Below are 25421 nucleotides of genomic sequence, written 5' to 3'. Positions count from 1 at the left end.
AGAAGATGGATGGTCCTGTGCATCTGAAGGTGCTACATGTTGGTGTTGTGAAAGCTATTACAGCCTTTGGACTCCATATAGATTTTATGGATTTTATTATTTTCTCAGTCGTCAGGATGTGTTCGCCGTGGACGTAGCATCACTCAGCCACTGTCCACACTAACCCTTCACTGTGGGACGTCTGTGGTGCATCACAGGGCTTCTGCTGCCTCCCATCTTCTCATTTTCATAGTGTGAAGTCACCCAGCTTTACTTCCTGCTGATCAGTGGCCATGATATCATCCGCCTGGTTTTACTGGGCGTGTCTGGATGGTTTACAGAGCCTAATGCAGCTCAGGACTGTTATAGTCTCTCCTTCTGGGCTAAATCAGTCGAAACTGGAGATTTTGCTCCACACACAGTTTCATTTTGAGTCTTCAGGTGCTATCTCTCTCTCTCTCTCTGTCACCAGTGGAGGTGAGGGAGGGGTTAAAACCTGTGGTGCCATCAAGCTGAAGTTTTGAAGAGGAAGCGGTATGGTGAGCGTCTCAGAAGATATCAGGCGTCTGCTGGAAGGTATTTTTTTGCCGCATAATTCATTTCGAATTTCTATCATGTGTAGATGAGCGCAGAACCGTAATCTGGTGGTCATGTGAGTCCCCGCTTTTTAAAAAATGCACCCCTTAACGTTCTCTCTGGATCATCATCAGTACTCATGCGCCTTCAGCGTGTGAGATTTTGCTTCCAAATGCAACTTTATTGGCAAGTTTTGCCGGTTTTTGTGGAACTGAACGATGGAGGAATTTGCATGTTGTGAACTTCAACATTTGCATGTTGGATAATGCGTGCGTCTGTGAGTTCAGCATCTCCACACGGCTGCAGGACCTTCCAGTCTGGCTCGTTCTCCTGGTAAACCCCGGTGCTTTTCATCGTTCATCATCGCTTTCATGACTGATGTTGTGTTTTCCAGACTGCGAGTACTTTGTGTCCAGCATCCTTCACAGCGAAAAACTCAGCAGTCATGCCAGCGAGACCCGGAAAATCTTGCTGCAGAACTTTCGGGTTGTCCACCTGAGGTACGCACAGACGATCCCCTAAAATGACATTCCTGTTTCCTCACGGAAGATGGAGATGTTTCTGGTCTTGGTATTGAAGGCCCATGGCATGTGCTCAGAGCGCCATCCATCCAGTGGGCACCACAAACGGAGGAAGAAAAAAAGGGCTTCTAAAAAGTAGCTGGTTTCTTAAATTTAGTTGTTACCACTGTTACCACGTGTGGTAGTAACAGCGGTGGCTTAGCGGAGGGGCAGTGGTGGCCTAGCGGTTAAGGAAGTGGCCCGTAATCAGAAGGTTGTCGGTTCGAATCCAGAGCCGCCAAGGTGCCACTGAGGTGCCACTGAGCAAAGCACCGTCCCCACACACTGCTCCCCACACTGATACGTGACTTTCCTATGAGGACACAGAGATGCCCGTCCCTCCACTACGGCAAGCCAACAGGGTGCGTTTTTAAAGGTAATGCTGTAAAAGATGAGTCTGCGTCCTCCACGTCCTCCATGTCCTTTTACGATCAGCATAATATGAGGTATCTGGCTGCGTTCTGTGGCGCCACCTAAATTCCTGCCTACGATTCCAAGCGTAGAGTCAGGCTACTGTGGTTTCATGGAATATGATTCATACTTCACGCGTTTCTGGTCATACCATGAATCACCGAATCACGTCAGACACACACTGTCTCTGTTTCAGCAGGCCAACTATTACAACGTTGGTTCTTCTTCACTTTGTAAAAACCTCTCTCTCTCTCTTTCTCTTCTGACTGAAAACAGGCTTTTAAAACCGATTCTATCGCTGCTGTCCATGGAGGCGTGATGGCCTGCTTAGTTTGCGATGTAGGAGCAGGTGATGGAGGGGTGTGAGATGCACAGGCAGGAAGTTATGTGCTGCACGCTGCACCGTTGTGGGTTTGTGGGCAGTGCGACGGAAGCAGAAGCAGAAGCTCAGCTTGTCTTGCAGCCTGTCAGCTTTCCTTTCTTATTCTGGGTCATTCCATGAATTTGCCTCAACAGTCATTGGCTGGTTACCTGCTGCTATGTTTTTAAGATGCTGGGCCTTTAAAGACCTTGGTATCCTATAATAAACACTTTATTTCAGTACATTTCAACTATTCATACTAAGTACACAAAACTGTGGGGCAATGTTTTACATAAAAACAATCAAAACTGTTTTCATAAAAACAATAATTTTATATTAAATATATAGCAAAATAAAAAAACAACCATTAAAAAAATTATACACACACCTATATATATATATTTTAAATGCATAAAAAAGTAATAAATATGTTGTAACTACATTTCACTACGTTTGACAATGTCTACTTACATAAAACTATCAAACGGAATAAATTCCGTTTGATGGTTTAAAAAATTAATTCCAGGGTGGTAGTAGCCTAGTGGGTAACACACTCATCTATGAACCAGAAGACCCAGGTTCAAACCCCACTTACTACCATCGTGTCCCTGAGCAGGACACTTAACCCTGACTGTGTCCCCAGGGGGGGACTGTCCCTGTAACTACTGACTGTAAGTCACTCTGGATAAGGACGTCTGGTAAATACTCTAAATGTAAATGTAAATTCTGAACGAAGGATGAGCACACTGTACCAAACGTAGGTAAAGGTTTTTTATTTCCCTACGTATTTTTCATTTTCTCTTTCATCCATCCATCCTCCTTCCTACAAATGTCATCACTTTTCCCCAAAATGGACAGTAGAATATTATTTAAAAACGATTATTAACCAAGATTATTTATACCAAACAGTTTTATGAATTGTTTTAATGTGGCTGGTTCATCATTATAATTCTTTACACTTTCATTTATGGCATTTGGCAGTTGCTCTTATCCAGAGCGCCTTGTAATAATCATTATAATTATTATTAATTCTAATATTATTATAAACCCTACGTTTAATATTATATTAAACCCTACACCCTAAAAAAATTTTTTTCTCATTTTAACTTTTTTTTTTCACAGAAATCCGCAGGAGTTTCCATTCAGATGTGAGTAATGTCCTCTTCCCTGTGACGTGACGGTCATTTGTGGTGTGTTGCTGTGCGTGATGTTTCCATGGTCTTCCTCACTGTCCACACTGGGAAAATGTCTTATCACTTCCTGTGTGCTCACCGCCCTGTCCCCTCTCCTCTCTACTTCCTGTGGGGGATGGGACACGCCCCTGCGGGCCACAGCCGATTCGGGACATGAGGACAGTTCCGATGACAACCAGAGTCCCAGCATTGGACACTCTGCTGCGTCTGATGATCTCTCCATCGCCTCGGACTGCCAGGAGGAGGGAGCAGCTGAGAGTGAGTAACCCGGGGTGGTGTGTGTGTGTGTGTGTGTGTGTGTGTGTGACTGAAATGGGAGCTGCAGTATAATGTCCCAGATTTCAGTAGCTGATCGCCCCCTGCTGGGCTCCCATGGTTCTGCTGGTGTTGAGTTGGTCGTCTGTCTACTGGCCAGAATGGGTTGTGCTGACATCATGGGAATACTGCTGGAACCCCCCTGTGATCCAAAGTTCAAAGTTCATGCTGAGAAATGTGACTGTAGTACTTCAGCAGTTCAGTTGTGTATATGCGAGTGTGTGTGTTTGTGTGTGTGTGTGAGAGAGAGAGAATGCTTTATAATTGCACTCTGTGCTACTTGATTTGTTGAAGATTTGGGGCGTGGTGCTGTGGGCGTGGTCAGTGGCATTCTTCACATTTCTGAAGCTTCTTTTACTTCTCGTCACTCAGAGCCCCAGTTCATCATCAGTGGTGCAGGTCAAAGGTCATTGTAGGGCCGCTGGACCAGCCACGAAGCTGCTTTTTTCCTTGTTAACGTCGGCCCGGCCCAGTTTTATTTCTGTTGCAGAGCGCGAGGGCGAACTGCGCTCTCTCTCTCTCTCTCTCTCTCCTCTCTCTCCCTCTCTCTCTCTCCCTCCCTCTCTCTCTCTCTCTCTCTCCCTCTCTCTCTCTCTCTCTCTCGCCTCTCCCTCCCTCGTCTTCTCTCCGTCACCCCTCTCTATCCTCATTCTCTCTTTCTCTCTCTCCTATCTCTCTCTCTCTCCTGTCCTCTCTACTCGCTCCTCCCTCTCTCTCTCCCATCCTCTCCTCTCTCTCTCTCTCTCTCTCTCTCTCTCTCTCTCTCTCTCTCTCTCTTGGCTGGCTGGAAGGTGGGCGGGCCCGCTGTGATTGGATTGGCTCGCGCTGACTGCTGGTCCCTGCAGCGGAGTTTGACACCATATTTGTAATGGCTGCAGGGACAGATGGGCCTCCATTGTGCGCGCTGCTGTCTGTATGCTAATGTGACCGGCGCTTCACCCTGCTGCCAGGCAGATGACCCCACCGCGCCTTCGCCCTTGCCCACCCGAGACGAAGAGGAAACGCTCCACAGATTGTGTGTTTGTGTGTGTTGATCTCATGTACAGTGTCTGATGAAACAGAGATCGCCGGAATCTTATCAGTTTTTTTGCATCTCATTTGCAAATGAGCGAATCGAAATGTAAATTTGATTCCCTGGCGGATCAGCGGGTATTAAATTAATTGGTGGGAGAATTTGATTGGCTTCCTGCGTTGTGGCCAGTTAAGCATTAATAAGACGTGCGGTAATGCACCTGTAACTGTTTCAGGAAGTTGTGTGGCATGCACCTCGCGTGACCTCTGACCTTTGAAGTGGTCTGTGAAGAGCTTGTGTCCCTGGTGAGGGCGGAGCGGTCAGCTGATGTAAACACACTTGGACCTCCACTCTCTTGACTCTTATGTCCTCCCTAATGCAAACTTTTGACCCCTGGGGTTCTGTGCTGTCAGTGGGTGACCCGTCTGACCCCTGAACTGTCTAGAGCGATGTTGCCATGGCGATGTGGAGGTTTGGACTGTTCTTGCTCAGTGTCTTCTGCGCTGATCCACCGTGGTCTCGTGAGAAATATTCATTTTTATATTATGGCCATTTTTAAAAAGCTTTGGAAGCCTTATAATCGGGGGGGGGGATACCATATAATGATTTCATTAAAAGAAAAAATACATCTCATCATACACTCCAGATATTGTGAACAATATATTTTTCTAGATTTTAAAATGCCCAAATTCCGTCAAGTCTTTTTTTTTTTTTTATTCATATGCTTTTTGTTGTAGAAAGAGCTGATGAAGAAACATACATTTCACCCATAATGTCACTGTGCTTTTCACACGTGTGAATATTATATTATTATAAAATTTTTGATTATATATAGAAGTAAAGCGATATTCGTAATATTTGCTTCAGCCCGGCCTAAACCGAGACCTTTAAGGAATTTTGGGCGCACTTCTCTCTGCATAAACGTGTCTCCTGCAGATGTCTGGTGGAGTATGAATGAGAAGGTGCCGTGTGGTGATGAATTGGAGAGGATGTGTTATTAGACTCCAGCAGTCTGCATGTCCCAGCCTCTCCCCGGGTTCAAAAGTTCACGTCGGTCCCAGAGGCTGCAGCAGCACTGCAGCAGATGCTGATGTTTTTCCTCCTCCCTTCATCACGTCCCTCTCTTCCCACTGCGGTCCTGCGATGAGCAAATCGAACGTGAACTTTTAAAATTCCGGTTTCGTCTCAGGGACTTTTCCCTGCGTGCGTGAGGCTGTTGGAAATTCGCATGGCGTAATCGCCGCCGCTGACTGACTGTATCACAGACAAATAGCAAAATTATGCAGTGCGGTGGGTTCATCCAGAGGTCAGCCTTCCCAGGTACCACCACGCAACACACACACACACACACACACACACGCCACCCCCACAACCATCTGCAAATGAGGATTTGATTTTTTACCTCCGCAGGATTCCATTTCTTGAGATTAATGAAGTTTCAGTGCAAAGACCAGACGGCCTCGCTGCCTTCCAACTGAAATGGATGGAGGCTTCGTAGCTCTTTCTGTGTGTGTGTCTGTGTGTGTCTGTGTGTGTGTACAGGTGTGTAGCACCAACACATTTCTTTTTTCTTCCAGTGAACACCGAATTCAGAATACAACTGTACATTTTTTGCCCCTGATGAACATGTGATCTGCAGTGTTTTTGTGGATTGATTGATGCCTTGATAAATTGATTGATCGATTGATTGGTGGTTTACTGTTCAGCAGGGTCGTGCGGGACTACAGAGGGAAGGTACGGTTTTTGTCCATCATTAGCTGCTCAGATCCGCGATTCTCTCGTCCTGCTGCTGTCGTTCCTTCGTGCTGAAGGAAACTTTGAATTGTTCATTCAGGAGAATCTTCACCTCACCGTGCCCCGCCCACACAGCACATAAAACAAGGTGGCACACCGGCACACACACACACACACACACACACACACACACGTCTTTCCTTTTCATTTACAGAACGCGGCTTTGATTTATTTCCATTTGAAGCCATCGTTTTGTAGAGGCTGTAAACATATTCATATTTAATGATCGTTCAGATTGTAACACATTACTGTTGTACACTGAGCTTACATGCAGCCCTTCATACAGACACGAAAACCTAAAGCCACGTAATGTAAGCCAGCCATAACAAAAATTTACAAATTATTTTATTCAAATGATCGTGTTTCAGTGTTTTTTTTTTTAAATCCACGTTACACTAGAACGTCCAGTATAAATCATGGACAATTTGCACATTCATAATCTCATAACACAGTCTCATAATACATAATAATAATATTATTCATAAAACTATTCTTATTTAGCTGCCCTATTTTTATTTAGTTGAAAATGCTGAAATGATATGAAATGCGGGAGAGATGAGTGCATTAACTCGATTAATTATGTATTAAAGATCGGTTTACTGCATCCTCAACACGAATTCACTGCAATATGAGAACAGAAAGTGAAAATAAAAGAAGATTTAGGTTTTCCGCTTAAACCCGAATCTTTCTGCGTTTAATGCGCCATTCGATAAAAGCGGTTCTGCCGATTTCACCTTCAATTTAATATCACGCGTTCTGAAGGGAATAAAATCCATCTACATATTTCCAGTTAACATTATAATCACATCAATCCGTTATTACTAGTGTTAATAACAAGTATAATAAGTGGTAATTATTTCTAAGTGGTAATAACAATTATTATCGCAGTTATTACATTGCGAAAAATATAATTTGTGCGCTGGTAGTTTTTAATTTAATCTGATGAATTAATTAAGCGCGGCCGGCTTTCGATTATTGATTTTTGGCGGTTATACATTTTATTTTATGAACATGTGTTTCTGGAAACGGGCTTTGTTTTCTGCTCGTTTTGTTTCCTGCTCGTCCCCGATGGACTTTGGCGGAATTCCGAGGTCGCCACCTGGCGGTTGGATTGGGAATTTATTTTGCTCCTTCAGAAATCTGGAACTGATCTCAGGCCAGTTTACTGCCTTTCAGAATTCCTTCATACTGCAGAAATAACGCCGGTGACAAACTGATCTGCGACCAGTTCCCAGGTCCGTTTAAACTGCAGCGCGGCCAGATAACTCACGTTTCGCGGGTTTCTTTTTACTGATACCATGTTTCTTAAAATATTCAACATTACAACATTTATTCAGTCAGTTCTCCTGGAACAATTAAAATCTGGTATGTTCTTTATATTTATTATGTATTGTGTGGTTTCGTTTCGATGGTATTTTTTAGTTTTCTATTTATTATTTTAATTCTCCAATTCGCCTCAGTTGAATAAACACGATTATCCGTTATTACTGTTCATTCAGAAATTATTAAGTCTATTAAAACCAGAAATCTTCATTGTGTCATTTTCTTTTTAAGTCCGCGGATTTATTTTCGTAGATAAATTTAGCACAAATGTAGGTGATCATAATGTATTATTGGTTAATAAATGTATTTTATTCTTCACAATTGTAAAAATATGATTATCCGTTATTATTGTTAATTCCGAAGTAATTAAAGTCTGAAACCTTAATCGTGTAATTTCCTCTTCAGTCCGCGGATTTATCATCTTTGATAATTTTAGCACAAAACGGATGATCAATGGATGGTCATCAAAATGTATTATTGGTTAATAGATATATTAGATTTATATTCTCGCTTTTACAGTGCAGAAGGATTTTACTTTACTTTCATATTTTTTATTTTGTAATTAATTTTTGTATAATTTTCGTTTGAGAAAAAAACATCATGCCGTCTGCTATTTAAATGAAACATTTCATGAAACATTTAATCTTTCTGTGACTTATTATTTATTGCTGCTGCACTTTGTCTTCTATGTATCATGTTCCATGTTCTGTCTACGTGGGAGAGGTTTTCAAGTAAGAATTTCATTGTGCTCTGTACGCTGTACTTTGTACATATGACAATAAACTTCAACCACAACCTCACTCTTGGTAAACACATTAAAAATAAATAAATATGCTCTGCACGTTTTCAGCAATAAATACTTATTGTGATTTGTCTAGGTTTTCTAACTACACAAACTAGACACACAAACAAGACACACACACACACACACACACACACACTTAGTGGTGAAATGTTTTCCTTATTATTCCTACAGAGAAGTATGGTTGTCTGTATGTGTGTGGTCTCAGCAGACATGATTTCAGATTTTGCATCGTATCAATTTCTTCTAGTTTGTGTGTGTATAGGTGTGTGTTGGTGAAGGTTTTTTGGTAGCGGTACTGTGTCTGAATGGGGCTGTAAATCAGCCGCCTTAAACTTCACGTCCATCAGGCATCCATTCAGCTTTCTTCTCCTCAGCTGCTCCGTGTCTCATCGTAAATTCTGTCATCAGCTGGTTCTCCTTCTCTGAGGTTCCCACACAGCAGCCTGAGTCGGGTTGTCTTGGTTCGTTACTGGTACTGGGTTGGTACTGGACCGCACCGTAATCTTGGTTGTTTACTGAACTGCGCCATAGTCTTCGTCGGTTACTGGGCCGCGCCGTAGTCTTGGTTGGGTACTGGGTCGCGCCGTAGTCTTGGTCGGTTACTGGGCCGGGCCGTAGTCTTGGTTGGTTACTGGGCCGCGCCGTAGTCTTGGTTGGGTACTGGGTCGCGCCGTAGTCTTGGTCGGTTACTGGGCCGGGCCATAGTCTTGGTTGGGTACTGTGTCGCGCCGTAGTCTTGGTTGTTACTGGGCCGGGCCGTAGTCTTGGATGTTACTGGGTCGCGCCGTAGTCTTGGTTGTTACTGGGTCGCGCCATAGTCTTGGTCGGTTACTGGGTCGCGCCATAGTCTTGGTCGGTTACTGGGCCGCGCCATAGTCTTGGTCGGTTACTGGGCCGGGCCGTAGTCTTGGTTGGTTACTGGGCCACGCCGTAGTCTTGGTTGGGTACTGGGTCGCGCCGTAGTCTTGGTCGGTTACTGGGCCGGGCCGTAGTCTTGGATGTTACTGGGTCGCGCCGTAGTCTTGGTTGTTACTGGGTCGCGCCATAGTCTTGGTCGGTTACTGGGTCGCGCCATAGTCTTGGTCGGTTACTGGGCCGGGCCGTAGTCTTGGATGTTACTGGGTCGCGCCGTAGTCTTGGTTGTTACTGGGTCGCGCCGTAGTCTTGGTTGGGTACTGGGTCGCTCCGTAGTCTTGGTCGGTTACTGGGCCGGGCCGTAGTCTTGGTTGGGTACTGGGTCGCGCCCTAGTCTTGGTCGGTTACTGGGCCGGGCCATAGTCCTGGTCGGTTACTGGGCCGGGCCGTAGTCTTGGATGTTACTGGGTTGCGCCGTAGTCTTGGTCGGTTACTGGGCCGGGCCGTAGTCTTGGTCGGTTACTGGGCCGGGCCGTAGTCTTGGTCGGTTACTGGGCCGGGCCGTAGTCTTGGTTGGTTACTGGGCCGGGCCATAGTCTTGGTTGGTTATTGGGCCGTAGTCTTGGTTGTTACTGGGTCGCGCCATAGTCTTGGTCGGTTACTGGGCCGGGCCGTAGTCTTGGTTGGTTACTGGGCCGCGCCGTAGTCTTGGTTGGGTACTGGGTCGCTCCGTAGTCTTGGTCGGTTACTGGGCCGGGCCATAGTCTTGGTTGGGTACTGTGTCGCGCCGTAGTCTTGGTTGTTACTGGGTCGCGCCATAGTCTTGGTTGTTACTGGGCCGGGCCGTAGTCTTGGTCGGTTACTGGGTCGCGCCGTAGTCTTGGTCGGTTACTGGGCCGGGCCGTAGTCTTGGATGTTACTGGGTCGCGCCGTAGTCTTGGTTGTTACTGGGTCGCGCCGTAGTCTTGGTCGGTTACTGGGCCGGGCCGTAGTCTTGGTTGTTACTGGGTCGCGCCATAGTCTTGGTCGGTTACTGGGCCGGGCCGTAGCCTTGGTTGGGTACTGGGTCGCGCCGTAGTCTTGGTCGGTTACTGGGCCGGGCCATAGTCTTGGTTGGTTATTGGGCCGTAGTCTTGGTCGGTTACTGGGCCGCGCCGTAGTCTTGGTTGGGTACTGGGTCACGCCGTAGTCTTGGTCGGTTACTGGGCCGGGCCATAGTCTTGGTTGGTTATTGGGCCGTAGTCTTGGTTGTTACTGGGTCGCGCCATAGTCTTGGTCGGTTACTGGGCCGGGCCGTAGTCTTGGTTGGTTACTGGGCCGCGCCGTAGTCTTGGTTGGGTACTGGGTCGCGCCGTAGTCTTGGTCGGTTACTGGGCCGGGCCGTAGTCTTGGATGTTACTGGGTCGCGCCGTAGTCTTGGTTGTTACTGGGTCGCGCCATAGTCTTGGTCGGTTACTGGGTCGCGCCATAGTCTTGGTCGGTTACTGGGTCGCGCCATAGTCTTGGTCGGTTACTGGGCCGGGCCGTAGTCTTGGATGTTACTGGGTCGCGCCGTAGTCTTGGTTGTTACTGGGTCGCGCCGTAGTCTTGGTTGGGTACTGGGTCGCTCCGTAGTCTTGGTCGGTTACTGGGCCGGGCCGTAGTCTTGGTTGGGTACTGGGTCGCGCCCTAGTCTTGGTCGGTTACTGGGCCGGGCCATAGTCCTGGTCGGTTACTGGGCCGGGCCGTAGTCTTGGATGTTACTGGGTTGCGCCGTAGTCTTGGTCGGTTACTGGGCCGGGCCGTAGTCTTGGTCGGTTACTGGGCCGGGCCGTAGTCTTGGTTGGTTACTGGGCCGGGCCGTAGTCTTGGTTGGTTATTGGGCCGTAGTCTTGGTTGTTACTGGGTCGCGCCATAGTCTTGGTCGGTTACTGGGCCGGGCCGTAGTCTTGGTTGGTTACTGGGCCGCGCCGTAGTCTTGGTTGGGTACTGGGTCGCTCCGTAGTCTTGGTCGGTTACTGGGCCGGGCCATAGTCTTGGTTGGGTACTGTGTCGCGCCGTAGTCTTGGTTGTTACTGGGTCGCGCCATAGTCTTGGTTGTTACTGGGCCGGGCCGTAGTCTTGGTCGGTTACTGGGTCGCGCCGTAGTCTTGGTCGGTTACTGGGCCGGGCCGTAGTCTTGGATGTTACTGGGTCGCGCCGTAGTCTTGGTTGTTACTGGGTCGCGCCGTAGTCTTGGTCGGTTACTGGGCCGGGCCGTAGTCTTGGTTGTTACTGGGTCGCGCCATAGTCTTGGTCGGTTACTGGGCCGGGCCGTAGTCTTGGTTGGGTACTGGGTCGCGCCGTAGTCTTGGTCGGTTACTGGGCCGGGCCATAGTCTTGGTTGGTTATTGGGCCGTAGTCTTGGTCGGTTACTGGGCCGCGCCGTAGTCTTGGTTGGGTACTGGGTCACGCCGTAGTCTTGGTCGGTTACTGGGCCGGGCCATAGTCTTGGTTGGTTATTGGGCCGTAGTCTTGGTTGTTACTGGGTCGCGCCATAGTCTTGGTCGGTTACTGGGCCGGGCCGTAGTCTTGGTTGGTTACTGGGCCGCGCCGTAGTCTTGGTTGGGTACTGGGTCGCTCCGTAGTCTTGGTCGGTTACTGGGCCGGGCCATAGTCTTGGTTGGGTACTGTGTCGCGCCGTAGTCTTGGTTGTTACTGGGTCGCGCCATAGTCTTGGTTGTTACTGGGCCGGGCCGTAGTCTTGGTCGGTTACTGGGTCGCGCCGTAGTCTTGGTCGGTTACTGGGCCGGGCCGTAGTCTTGGATGTTACTGGGTCGCGCCGTAGTCTTGGTTGTTACTGGGTCGCGCCGTAGTCTTGGTCGGTTACTGGGCCGGGCCGTAGTCTTGGTTGGGTACTGGGTCGCGCCCTAGTCTTGGTCGGTTACTGGGCCGGGCCATAGTCCTGGTCGGTTACTGGGCCGGGCCGTAGTCTTGGATGTTACTGGGTCGCGCCGTAGTCTTGGTTGTTACTGGGTCGCGCCATAGTCTTGGTCGGTTACTGGGCCGGGCCGTAGTCTTGGTTGGTTACTGGGCCGCGCCGTAGTCTTGGTTGGGTACTGGGTCGCGCCGTAGTCTTGGTCGGTTACTGGGCCGGGCCATAGTCTTGGTTGGGTACTGTGTCGCGCCGTAGTCTTGGTTGTTACTGGGTCGCGCCATAGTCTTGGTTGTTACTGGGCCGGGCCGTAGTCTTGGTCGGTTACTGGGTCGCGCCATAGTCTTGGTCGGTTACTGGGCCGGGCCGTAGTCTTGGTCGGTTACTGGGCCGGGCCGTAGTCTTGGTCTGTTACTGGGCCGGGCCGTAGTCTTGGATGTTACTGGGTCGCGCCATAGTCTTGGTCGGTTACTGGGCCGGGCCGTAGTCTTGGTTGGGTACTGGGTCGCGCCCTAGTCTTGGTCGGTTACTGGGCCGGGCCATAGTCCTGGTCGGTTACTGGGCCGGGCCGTAGTCTTGGTTGTTACTGGGTCGCGCCATAGTCTTGGTCGGTTACTGGGTCCCGCCGTAGTCTTGGTTGGGTACTGGGTCGCGCCCTAGTCTTGGTCGGTTACTGGGCCGGGCCATAGTCCTGGTCGGTTACTGGGCCGGGCCGTAGTCTTGGATGTTACTAGGTTGCGCCGTAGTCTTGGTCGGTTACTGGGCCGGGCCGTAGTCCTGGTCGGTTACTGGGCCGGGCCGTAGTCTTGGTCGGTTACTGGGCCGGGCCGTAGTCCTGGTGGGTTACTGGGCCGGGCCGTAGTCTTGGTCGGTTACTGGGCCGGGCCGTAGTCTTGGTCGGGTACTGGGTCGCGCCGTAGTCTTGGTCGGTTACTGGGCCGGGCCGTAGTCTTGGTCGGTTACTGGGCCGGGCCGTAGTCCTGGTCGGTTACTGGGCCGGGCCGTAGTCTTGGTCGGTTACTGGGCCGGGCCGTAGTCTTGGTCGGTTACTGGGCCGGGCCGTAGTCTTGGTTGGGTACTGGGTCGCGCCGTAGTCTTGGTCGGTTACTGGGCCGGGCCGTAGTCCTGGTCGGTTACTGGGCCGGGCCGTAGTCTTGGTCGGTTACTGGGCCGGGCCGTAGTCCTGGTCGGTTACTGGGCCGGGCCGTAGTCTTGGTTGGTTACTGGGCCGGGCCATAGTCCTGGTCGGTTACTGGGCCGGGCCGTAGTCTTGGTCGGTTACTGGGCCGGGCCGTAGTCTTGGTCAGTTACTGGGTCGCGCCGTAGTCTTGGTCGGTTACTGGGCCGGGCCGTAGTCTTGGTCGGGTACTGGGTCGCGCCGTAGTCTTGGTCGGTTACTGGGCCGGGCCGTAGTCTTGGTCGGTTACTGGGCCGAGCCGTAGTCTTGGTCGGTTACTGGGCCGGGCCGTAGTCTTGGTCGGTTACTGGGCCGGGCCGTAGTCCTGGTCGGTTACTGGGTCGCGCCGTAGTCTTGGTCGGTTACTGGGCCGGGCCGTAGTCTTGGTCGGTTACTGGGCCGGGCCATAGTCCTGGTCGGTTACTGGGCCGGGCCGTAGTCTTGGATGTTACTGGGTCCCGCCGTAGTCTTGGATGTTACTGGGCCGCGCCGTAGTCTTGGTCGGTTACTGGGTCGCGCCGTAGTCTTGGTCGGTTACTGGGCCGGGCCGTAGTCTTGGATGTTACTGGGTCGCGCCGTAGTCTTTTCAGATGATTTTTGCCTCTTTCTTCCGGTACTGGTTCTGTCTCACTCTCCCCTCTCGGTCTGTCTGAAGTCTCACCTTCTGTCTCCCTCTGGTGGCTCCACTAATGAGGAGAAATGGGTTCATCACTGTTGTGTCGGGTGGAGATGCAGCAATAACTGTGGATTCTCTTCTTGGCTTCTCTCTTTCCTCTTCTGCCTCTCTCCAGCCTGTGGGTGACCCCTGCCTGACCCCCTCTAGTGGGTTCAGTCTCAGGTTATCTCTGCCTAACAATGACAGATGCAGAGGGAGGGGCCACAGCGCAGACACTCTGAGGAAATTACGGTTTCCTCACTGGCACTTTTAGCTCTGCCTCCTCACCCCTGCTATTGTTATTTTTTTTTACTTTAGACCCTGGTGATCGGGTGCAATAGAAATCAAACCTGAAGGAAGACCATGTGACTCGGGACACCCCGATGTGTGTGTATCGGGTGCCTCTGCGAGACTGTTGGTTGTGTTAGGCATGTCTGTGGCTGGACAACTGTGTGTCCATGGGAGGATGTTGAGTGAGTGTCCAGTTCTGCTGTTGATGAACGTGGCCCTGCATGCCGCATGTTGTTCCAGCTCCACCCATCACTGTCTGCCGTGTCCCTGCTGCGCCGCCACTCATTATCGAACACAAAGAGCAGCGGCGACTTTCCACAGAACAAAAACGCATCAGCAGGACTCAGAACATTGATTCTGCGCTGATGGTTTCAGCGCTGGGTTCCCCGGTCTCTGTGTTGGGAACAGTTGAGTTTGTGGCGCAGATGGCGGTCTAAAAAAATGTCCTCATTAGTCTTCCCCTCATCTGTCCCTGGCCGCATGCTGAGAAGGAGACGACTGGACAAATGGGACTGGCTGTTGGGCAGGAAATGTCTGTGCTGATTGGATTTAAGTGAGACGTGGTAATCTTTTGACCTATAAGAACACAGCGTTCATTTGGAGGGGCGGGACTACGCATGCTGTTTTCCGGCCCTTCCTGATGAGAAGGTTTAGGTTAGGCTGCTACCCTGTGGAGGAAAAACGAAACAGGAGGATCAGAACTCTGCAGAGTTAATGCATTTCTACAGATGTGTGTGTGTGTGTGTGTGTGTGTCCCTGTCCCAGATCTCCTGGGTTTGTTTTATTTCTCAGGAGCCATTAAGCAGCTCTGGTTTTTCAGACGAATGAGACTGCAGAGCGGTACGGGGTGTGTGATGACGTGTGGGAGTGATGGGTTCATACCGGGGGTCAGGATAACTGCTGGACTGGATCATTCCTCTCTGACTCTGCAGGGATGTTGGGTCAACAGCAGAATGCAATTAATGAGACAGAACAAACACACACACACACACACACACACACACACACCTGAACTGTGAGCGACAAATACAGCAGGTTCTGTTTTCTGACCACAGTCCCTTTATGTGGGAACATCAGGATGAGGTTTGCTGCTTGTGGTTCAACACCTAAACAGAGAGTCATTGTTATTGTGATTGTCATTGTGAGACACAGCACATGGTGACACGGTGACACGTGTCCTCTGTATTTAACCCTCAGCCTTGGTGAGCAGTGGCCACCATGACAGGCGGGGAGCAGTGTGTGGGGACGGGACCTTCATCAAGGGATCTCAGTGGAACCTTGGCGGTTTGGGATTCGAACCCACAACCTTCAGATTACGGGGCCGCTTCCTTACCCGCTAGGCCACCTCTAGGCCACCCCTGTGCCCACTCACCCCAAGGAGGCTGATGCTGGAACTGGCATGAAGAAGATCTGGAGAAGAGCAGCCGATAGATGTATGAATAAATGTGCTTATCCAGAGTCAATTTGTCCCTCATAGACTTCGAAGAGATTCCCAGGGTGGCGGTGCAGGATCTGGGCAGCATCCTGAAGCAGGGTTACCTGGAGAAGAAGCGTCGAGGTGAGAACGGTGATGAAGCACAGCGCTGCTGTTCTCGAGGCTCTGGAGAACAATGAAGAACAATTTAAAGTTCCTGCTGTTTCACAGATCACAGTTTCCTCAGAATGGAGTGGCAGAGGAGGTGGTGTGTTCTGAAGAACACCATATTCTACTATTTTGGGAGTGAAAAGGGTGAGTTTCCTGGCTGAAGCACATCCGCAGTTTTCACTTTTTATCAAACGTCAGACTGAAAAATCTTAAATTATGACAGGCTGGTAGTAGCCTAGCGGGTAACACACTCGCCTGTGAACCAGAAGACCCAGGTTCAAACCCCACTTACTACCATCATGTCCCTGAGCAGGACACTTAACCCTGAGTGTCTCCAGGGGGGGACTGTCCCTGTAACTACTGACTGTAAGTCGCTCTGGATAAGGGCGTCTGGTAATGATATGTGTTTGCACGTGTTAAAGTTTGGATGTGGTCAGGATGTGGAGATTTGAGGGGCCTGAGTAATATTAGCTTGTGAAATTCCATCCTGAAAATCTGATATTTTGATATTTCTTGTCTTCCTGCAGACAAGCAGCAGAAAGGTTCCTTCTACATCAACGGCTACAAGGCGGAGTTGGTGCCCAACCTTCGCAAGGACTCCAAGAAGAACGCCTGCTTCGAGCTGTCGGCTCCAGGGAGACGTTCCTACCAGGTGCTGCTCCGTGGGAATTCCAGCCGCGCTTGACGTCTGGGTGAAGGATGGTCTGCGGTGAACATGTTGCAGTCCTGTTCTAATGGTGACGTGTCCTTCACAGTTCACTGCCAGCAGCCCCCGAGAGGCCCGGGAGTGGGTGGACCAGATCAATTTCGTCCTCAAGGGTAAACTTCAATCCAATTATGCCCAAACCATCTGAGCGGCAGCCGTAGATGCAGCGTTGCACTAATCAGTAGTGTGGGCTGCGCGCAGCGTCCCCGTATCAGTTGAGCAGATTCTCAGAAATCTCCGTTACGCTCCCGGCCAATCGGTGGGGCCGCAGACCTCCTCATGCGCCGCGTCAGCGCTCCCGCCACGGCCGCGGCCTTCCCTCGCGCGCTCCTTTACGGGAAATTGATTGGGAGGCTCTCCGGCCATCCTTCAGGCTGCTGATGTGTGCCAGGCTGCGGGCGTGTCTCTGCCAATCACAGACGCGCTTCATCTCCGAGAGCCGTTGCAGCTCCGGCTGTAGAACCGAGGCCGTCCTGCCATCCTTCTCACACCGACAGAAAAACACGAGACGCATTCTAGCGAAAACGCCTGTTAATATGAGTTCTCTCATCTGGGGTTCGAATTTCTAGCACTGGGTCAGCAGGGGGTGGGATGCCTGGAGATAACCTCATAATTCATGTTTGAAGCTCTGAGATCTGATTTAATATAATTTGTGGCCTGTTCATTTCATCTTATTTACATGCGGTTAGGCTCAAGCTCAGGTTGCTTAATGTAAATGTGTTGCTCACCACAACAGATTTGAGCTCCAGCTTCATCCCAGTAGATGACGATGAAGAGGAGGAGGTGGATGAGGAAGAAGAGACGTACGATGACGTTGATCATGTCGCCACACCTCCACCTCCACCTCCACCTCCACCTCCAGCTTCTGCCCTTATGTCGGCCTCCTCAGCCTCGCCTGCTACTACCCCTCTCACAGTCGCACCTCCTGAAGATATGGAGGAGTGGGATGGTGATGTGGAGGAGGACATATATGAGGAGTTGCCAGGTATGCCAGCAAATCCTCTTAATGTGCACATTTTTAGAAGGCAAGGACACAAATTCAATGTGTGTAGTTCACTACAGTACTGTACTGCATTCTACCGTACTCTTCAGTACTACACAACACTCCAAAGACTGCTACGGTGTTGTGTAGTACACTTCAGTACTGTACTGGGGCAGTGGTGGCCTAGCGGTTAAGGAAGTGGCCCCGTAATCAGAAGGTTGCCGGTTCGAATCCCGATCCATCAAGGTGCCACTGAGGTGCCACTGAGCAAAGCACCGTCCCCACACACTGCTCCCCGGGCGCCTGTCATGGTGCCCACTGCTCACTCAGGGTGATGGTTAAATGCAGAGGACAAATTTCACTGTGTGCACCGTGTGCTGTGCTGCTGTGTATCACATGTGACAATCACTACACTTTGTTCTGCATTCTACCGTACTTTTCAGTATTACACAACACTCCAAAGAGGGCTACTGTGTTGTGTAGTACACTACAGTACTTTACTGCATTCTACCGTACTCTTCAGTATTACACAACACTCCAAAGAGTGCTACGGTGTTGAGTAGTACACTACAGTACTTTACTGCATTCTACCGTACTCTTCAGTATTACACAACACTCCAAAGAGTGCTACGGTGTTGTGTAGTACACTTCAGTACTGTACTGCATTCTACCGTACTATTCAGTATTACACAACACTCCAAAGAGTGTTACAGTGTTGTGTAGTACACAGCACTCTACAGTACTATACAATACTGGTCTATGCCTAAAGTACTCTACAGTACTGTAAAGTATATTAAAGTACTATACTGCAGGTTACAGTACTTTTCAGTACTATACAATACTCTGAAGTACTGAACAGTACTCGGTTTTACACTACAGCACAATACAGTATTATACAATACTTTACTACATTGTACTATCATAGTACAATACAGTGCTCTAAATATAATGTGTTCTAGAGTACCCAGCAGTAGTCTATAGTACTCTACTGCACTGTACTAAACTCTAGAATACTATAATCCATTGTGCATAGTTCTACGGTACTATACCACTCTATAATATAAGACTACTTTTCTGTATTATCCTGCACGCTACACTATACTACACACACTGTGTTCTGCTGTATTGACCGCGGTTTACTATACTCTGATGGACTCAGCTGTATTGTACTGTACTCCACTGTACACTGTATTACAGAACGGCTTTGATTTGTGGACAATTCTTGATTCAGGACAAACAGCAAGCAGAAGCACCTGCATCAATCACCCCGTCTATCGGGAGCAGATCAATCAAGATACAGTCGCACAAATGCCCCCGTAGCACTTAACGGGTGGAAGCAGGCGGGACTGAGGCATTACTCTCCAAAGAGGGACACTGTGCCATGTGGTGGGGACAGACCAGGGCCACAGATGGGCTATCAGATGACCAGCGCTCTCACTTTCTCTCCCTGCCTTTCATCATCCGTCCATCTATTTCTTTCATTCTCTCCATCCGTCTTCATCCTTTCCCCTTTCTTCCTTCCCACCCTAACAAAGCTGCTGAGATTTCCTTTATAGGAGTGAAGGTGCTGAGATGCAACCACACTTCCGTGGTCACCTTACCTTACTCATCAGTTGTGATGTCAGAGTTGTCTTGATAATGGACCTCTGGTCACTGAGAGATCAGCTGTTCTGATGAACTCATTACTGAATGTGCCTAAGCTGTTGTTGGTGGTGGGAGTGATGCCTTCACAGATGCCTCCAGGGCACTGAGTGGAAAATTGAATTAAATCCATGCTGAACTTGATAGAGAACCTGTTCTGCTGTAGATATTGAGCTTCTCTCACAGTGAGGACATTTCATTTCTTGCCTTCCATTCTTCAGTTTACAGTTTACTGCTCCAGCTTCAGTGTGTGGATCGAGAGCATAGTGGGGATAGACATGGTCGAGTTGGGCTGGATCCATTTAAAGTTTTCCTATCAGGATTGAGTTCTGTGAGAGCCTACGTGAAAATGTGGTTTTGTTGGAGCCCACATTTCTGGAAGTATCTTGTATGAGGTGCACCATTCAGAAGATGTTTCTGTTTCTGATTGCACTTGATCGGCTGTCTTTTTCAGGGCTTTACTGGAAGCCCGAGGCTGGTGAGCACTGGGAAGTCTTGGGTTACTAGGTCGCGGTTTTATCGGCAAGCTGACAGGGCGAGGATGGATGTGTGTATGGGAACAAGGCGTATCGCTGTCACCTGACAGACGCTATGGTGCCCCGCCCACATGTCCATGCCCGGCAGCACACACTCGCTGCAGGATATGATGTGTGTGCAGAAAGATTAAAAATACAATTTCATAGACAAGTGTGTGTGTGTGTGTGTGTGTGTGTATGTGATAAATAGGGGGAGGTTTAGAAAATCAGATAATCCAGAGTGTCTTACACGCAGTAGTTACAGGGACAGTCCCCCTGGAGACACACAGGGTTAAGTGTCCTGCTCAGGGACATGATGGTAGTGAGTGGAACTTTGCTGTCTTCTGGTTTACACCCACCAGGCTCCTACCGCCCTAACCTCTGGTGATTAAATTCCTTTTCGTTTTTACTAGAAGATGACTTCTCAGAGGCTGGAGAGGATGCATCAGAAAGCAGTTTGAAAGCAGGTGAGTTTAGCCACCCTACCCATAATGCAGTGCAGTGAGCGATTGAAGCATCTTAAGCCACTCAAATGCCGGTTTCTCACTTTCATCGGAAGACTTCTACATTCATCCATCAACTGATTCCTCTTTAAAATATGCATAGCAACTGGTTTAATTCTAATGCGTCTCATTTTAGCCAGCAGATTAGTTTAAAATGGTTACCAGGCAAATAATGCTTCATGGTAGAATAATTAGCTTTGCTTTACGTGGAAAATAATTTTTTACTAAAGTTGACTGTAAAAAAACAAGTCGCTTTGGATAAAATGGTCTGCCAAGTAAAGTAAAGTAAAGTAAAGTAAAGTAAAGGAAAGGAAATGAAAGGAAAGGAAAGGAAAGGAAACAAAAGGAAACAAGGTCTGTGTGGCCTGTTTGCTTTGCAAAAAAGCATTAAGAAGTTATTCATGATCATAATCCATGTTATTCATGATCCACGATCACTTCACTACCTCTCTCTGTAATTCACAATGACGGTCACTTCACTTTCACTTTCCCTTCGTGTGTGTGTGTGAATCCACAGCCGGCTCTCCTGATTACACCAACTACTACCAAGGTCTGTGGGACTGCGAGGCAGAGTATCAAGATGAACTTTCCTTCCAACGGGGAGATGTTATCTACATTATCAGCAAGGTGAGGGCTGAACACACACACACACACACACTCACTCATACACGCATGTGTACACACATGCACACAGATCAAAACATGCATGCATTCACAACCAGTCAATAGCCGCCTTCCCACACACTCATCATTCCTGATACACACTCGCACAAACACACACACTGCTAGAGCACTAGCCCCTTACAGTAAATGGGGATCAATAATGACTGATGATGCAGCTTTTTATAATCTGCCCACAGAACAAGTGAGTGAAGCACCAATTGAATCTGGCATTTTGATTGGCCGCTCCTCAGTGGTCCATCATGCAGCAGCTTTAAAAAAATAACTCTTCCGCAGGCCCATTCACAGAACACTTTACACGTTTTATCACCTTGTAATTATGCCCAGTGTTGACTCTAACACACCCTCAGGAGTGTGCGGGGATTTATGTGGAGTGTGTGTGTGTGTGTGTGTGTGTGTGTTCCGCTCATGTTAGCGCCAAGGTCGGTATTTCACTGTGCAGGCTGTCTGCCAATGTGTGGAAAACAGAGGAAATAAAAAACTTTTATTATGTTGAACGATCAGCGCACTGTGGTCAAACATCAACACTATTCGGCCATTTTCCCACACACACATTCACACACTCCACTGTATCTGCACAGACACGGCCAGTGTGTGTGTACCTGAATACCTAGTGTGTATGTCTAGGCAGAGCTCATCTAACTTGTTTGGCTGTGTGTGTGTGTGTGTTGTCCACTTCACATAAGCTCACACTCATTTTCTGTCTATTGTTGTGGCCCCCTGCATTCCAGCGCTTCTGATTTATGTCCTTGTGGGACCAGGGTGCCCGGCCCCGGGGTCGGAGACCGCATTCCTCATGACCTCTGAGGAATTTCGGTAAAATCCTGGAATGGGACGGTGGAGATTTATGGGACAGGAGATGTAAGCTGAACTCCTCCATGTCCCTTGTCTCTGTAGCTGGAGTGTGAGAGCACCAGGCCCCTCAAGACACAAGCTGAGCTGAGGGCCCGGACGGACACTCCTGACCCCTGGTGGCTGCCGCCTGTCTGCACATCTCCGATGATGGCGGCGTCACCGCCACCATCGCAGGGCGTTTCTCCCCCCGCCCCTCGCACCACAGCAGGGGTGGTCCTCACCCCCACCCTTCACCCTGCCATAGACACCCAGTAGAGCAGAGACCCATCAGACTCGGGTTCTGGGGTCGTGGGGAAGGCACGCGGTCACCTGGCGGTCAACTACAGTCGGCCATTATTCAGCCACAGCCAATCACCCGGAGCGCCGCAAAAGGCCGGCCCCCATGGCCACTCTGCCTAATTATTATAAATGAGCGGGTACGTAAACAGCCATCATTACAGCCCCTCGGCCGCACACACACTCGCCTTCGAATGGCTGTTCAGTTAAAGAGCCATCAGTAATCCCCAGCGAACTTTTACCGCCCCTTCCCCTCCGAGCGTCTCCACGGCGACAGCTTCCAGCAGTTTTACCGTTTTATTAGAAGGAACACGGAATGTGTGCTTGGGAGGGGGTTCGAGTATGACACATCGTATGTAATATTTATGAGTTGAAACAAACAGGCAAACGTGAATAAATGAGTTTATTTGTAGGCATGTGGCTGCTGGAGAATCAGGACTCCAGTTTAACTGGGTTTAAACGTAAATTCAGGAGGATGGTGTGTGTGTGTGTGTGTGTGTTTGTGTGTGTTTTGCTGGGTGGAGATACATGGTAAACGACAGAGTGGTGTTTCCATCTCTCTGCCTTTCACTCCACCTCATTTCTACTTCTTCTACTTCTACTAACAGCCATTCACACACACACACACACACACACACACAGATGCAAATTCGACAGCTGTGAGCTGTGCTGTAGCGGGTGGCGGCGCTGTCTGTGTGTGATGGAGCGCAGGAAGTGTCTCATTGCCCCGCCACTGAACCCGGCGCTGCAGCCAACACATCAGCCCCCCGCCGCCCTCTCTCCCGTCTCATCCCCCCTACAACTAAATTAAATAGATTACAAATATCACTCTTTTCTACTTCTGTTTCCAATTCTACTCACAATCTTATCACAAATGTGCATTTTGTTTGTTGAGACGCTGTGTTTACAGTTTTTTCTAGAAATAATATTTTTCTCCGTCATTATCACACACATGCACACCCCAGGAATGGGAAATAAATGATAGCTCAGCTTCACTGCGGATGTTGTCATGGTAACACGCGGCTCTTGTTTGTTGGCCCCACCCGCCCGCATCCTCATTTCTCCAATGGGGAAGTAGAGAGGGTTCAGCAAGAGGTCAACAGAGCCGTCCTCGGTCCCCTCCTTGTCCTCGCGCACCCTGACAGCTTTCGGTTTGTGCGTTGCAGGAATATAACATCTACGGCTGGTGGGTGGGGGAACTGGATGGCAGCATCGGCATCGTACCCAAAGAGTTCCTGCATCCCGCTTACATCATCTGATCGGTATGGAACCCACAACTCCATCGTGGCTGCAGAGGAACACTCACCCTCCACATTAACATTTTAATTGTCAGGACGCCGACGACAACTTCCGTTATGGAGACAAAACTCCGGTTACTGAGAATTTATAAAACTGGTCTTTTAATTATAACTTTTTGAAAATGGATTGATTATTTGCAGCTGTTACAGTCACCTCAAGGCATCCTTTGTGTAAATAATGGGTTGAAATAAAGATATTTGTAAAAACATTAGTAAATGTGAAGCACTTTTCCACGTACACCTCACTGTGAGCACGAAGGAGATGTTCTCCTGCCCATACAGCAACAAAAGAGGATCACAATTCTACAATTCTTTTAATGGGTTGAAAAGAACATTCCAGCCATTCACAATATATTTGTTAAAATATTAATAATGTCACTGTGGGCGACCGGCTGATGTCCACTGGACTGTGATGGTGCGTGTGGGAAAACACCAGCAGCACACGGCTGGACTGCCAGGAAACCAGGGAGCGCCAAAAAAACGAATAAATAAGCAAAGAAAGATAATAAAAATCACAAGCAAGAGGGCAACAATAACCAGACAAAGATGTCGACAGCATGACAGGGCAGTACACCTCTTCTCAGAACCCCCGAACAGAAATGGGGCTCCCTTTTAATCAGCCCAGACACAAACGAGGCTGAACCTTTACTGAGGGGACTAGCAAAAAACCCCAAAGATATTTTACCCTTTTACCAGGTTCCCACCCTACATATAACACCAGTAACACCAAAAACACACCAGTATTACCCTGCTTGAAGGAAATATGGGCGCTCTCCGTCACGCAGGAAACGGGAGTTTGTAAGGTGTTTAGTGTTTCCACAAACTTAGCACCCCTATATCCTCTACACATACATGCACGTCCATTTCCAGAAATTCTTTTACGTGTCTGTGTGCGTGTGTTTATGTGTGGTGTATGTGTGGTGTGTTGTGTGTGTGTCTGTGTTTGTGTGTAAAATCTTCCTCCTGCTCTCACGGGCGACGCCCAGCTCCTGTCCTTCGGGGAGCGCGTTTTCTGTGGAACGTGGTGGTAAGTTTGTCATGTAACGTCACCTCTAGGGAAAAATAATCTTTTTATCCAGCTTCAAACTTCCTGTTGGATGCAGGTTTACGGTATTAAAAGACTCACAAACCACTGAATTGCAAATTGTTTGAATGTTATCACTGGTGTCGGAACCTTTTCTCTCTTTATTTAGATTTTAGTTTTTGAATAAAGTGTCAGTATCGGATCAGTGTCACCGATACCAACCTGAATTTTGCTTGGATTCGGACAGAAAAGGAACCCGCCAGGTTCAGTCTGATTGAACATTACATTGTTCATTGCCAATTGAATTGCAATTTGAATATTTGTTCTTAAAATCTTCCATAACGATGATCTTCAGACTGATGTACTCCTTCTCATCGATCTTCCTGCACAGCACACGCAGTACGGTGTTCTACTCTCCAAACTCTCGGTTTTGGTTGGTTGTTCACTTCTCACTGTAAATAAAAGCACAATATTCCACTTGGGCCCGGTACGCATGTATTCCCGCCTCATACGTCCCTCTCCGTTGTTGCCACGTTTCCCAACCCCTAGACGGGGACGTGACAGGCAATGTGTCCCACTCTTCCACAAGTTCTGCCAGGTCATGTGAGGGTGGGGTACGATCATTCAGTCTCTGCTTTAACTGGTCCCAGACGTGCTCTGTGGTGTTCAGGTCAGGGGACATTAAAGACCAGACCATATGAGGCACCTGTGACAATTCTGCCATGATGTGGTAAAGCATTACCATCCATGAGCAGAAAGTTGGGGGATGATGATGATGGGTTCTATGATGTCTGTGAGGTAAGAACGTGCAGTAACTGAGCCATGGACCATAACCAGATCTGTTTTGAGCTGACTGGTGATGCATTTACAGCATTTACCAGACGTCCTTATCCAGAGTGACTTAAAATCACTAGTTACAGGGACAGTCCTCCCAGGAGACACTCAGGGTTAAGTGTCTTTCTCAGGGACACGATGGTATTAAGTGGGATTTGAACCTGGTTCTTCTGGTACCTCGTACCCTTGCGTCTCGTAACCGGGCCTGCAGCTGTGTGGCAGTTGCGTAATGAGTACATAGGTCCTGAGGTCCTGGTCATCATTGTGGTCTGTCACTCGTGGGGCTCCACTCCTGGTCTGTCATGAACTCTGCCAGTAGTT

At 48.8% G+C, this 25421-nt stretch overlaps 1 protein-coding gene across 3 annotated transcripts; it reads left to right on the top strand.

The window, feature by feature from the left end:
- The first annotated feature begins 285 nt into the window (after positions 1–285).
- Positions 286–23454, top strand: skap1 (src kinase associated phosphoprotein 1). 3 transcript variants are annotated; one of them, XR_003750601.1, is made up of 13 exons: positions 286–555; positions 950–1055; positions 3010–3035; positions 3222–3338; positions 15678–15758; positions 15846–15929; positions 16313–16437; positions 16541–16604; positions 17228–17476; positions 20046–20096; positions 20650–20759; positions 21711–22084; positions 23111–23454. XR_003750601.1 is itself a non-coding variant. In XM_028990002.1 (12 exons), exons 1-12 carry the CDS (start codon positions 516–518, stop codon positions 23201–23203), a joined length of 1149 nt encoding a protein of 382 aa, XP_028845835.1. In that variant the 5' UTR covers positions 286–515; the 3' UTR covers positions 23204–23454. The 3 variants fall into 3 exon arrangements, 1 of the variants encoding a protein (XP_028845835.1); XR_003750600.1 differs by having other exon boundaries at positions 20043–20096; XM_028990002.1 differs by lacking the exon at positions 21711–22084 and having other exon boundaries at positions 20043–20096.
- Positions 23455–25421: the final 1967 nt, after the last annotated feature.

This window comes from Denticeps clupeoides, chromosome 8, assembly GCF_900700375.1.
Source record: "Denticeps clupeoides chromosome 8, fDenClu1.1, whole genome shotgun sequence".
NCBI classification, from domain to species: Eukaryota; Metazoa; Chordata; class Actinopteri; order Clupeiformes; family Denticipitidae; genus Denticeps; species Denticeps clupeoides.
Note: the sequence above shows the minus strand (reverse complement) of the source record. Positions and strands in the feature narration are given on the sequence as shown.

Excerpts from the sequence above, each read along its gene's own strand:
- skap1 (XM_028990002.1), top strand. The coding sequence starts at position 516 with ATGGTGAGCGTCTCAGAAGATATCAGGCGTCTGCTGGAAG. Across the intron at positions 3,339-15,677 it reads GGAGGAGGGAGCAGCTGAGA|ACTTCGAAGAGATTCCCAGG; the intron begins GTGAGTAACCCG and ends TGTCCCTCATAG. Across the intron at positions 15,930-16,312 it reads CTATTTTGGGAGTGAAAAGG|ACAAGCAGCAGAAAGGTTCC; the intron begins GTGAGTTTCCTG and ends GTCTTCCTGCAG.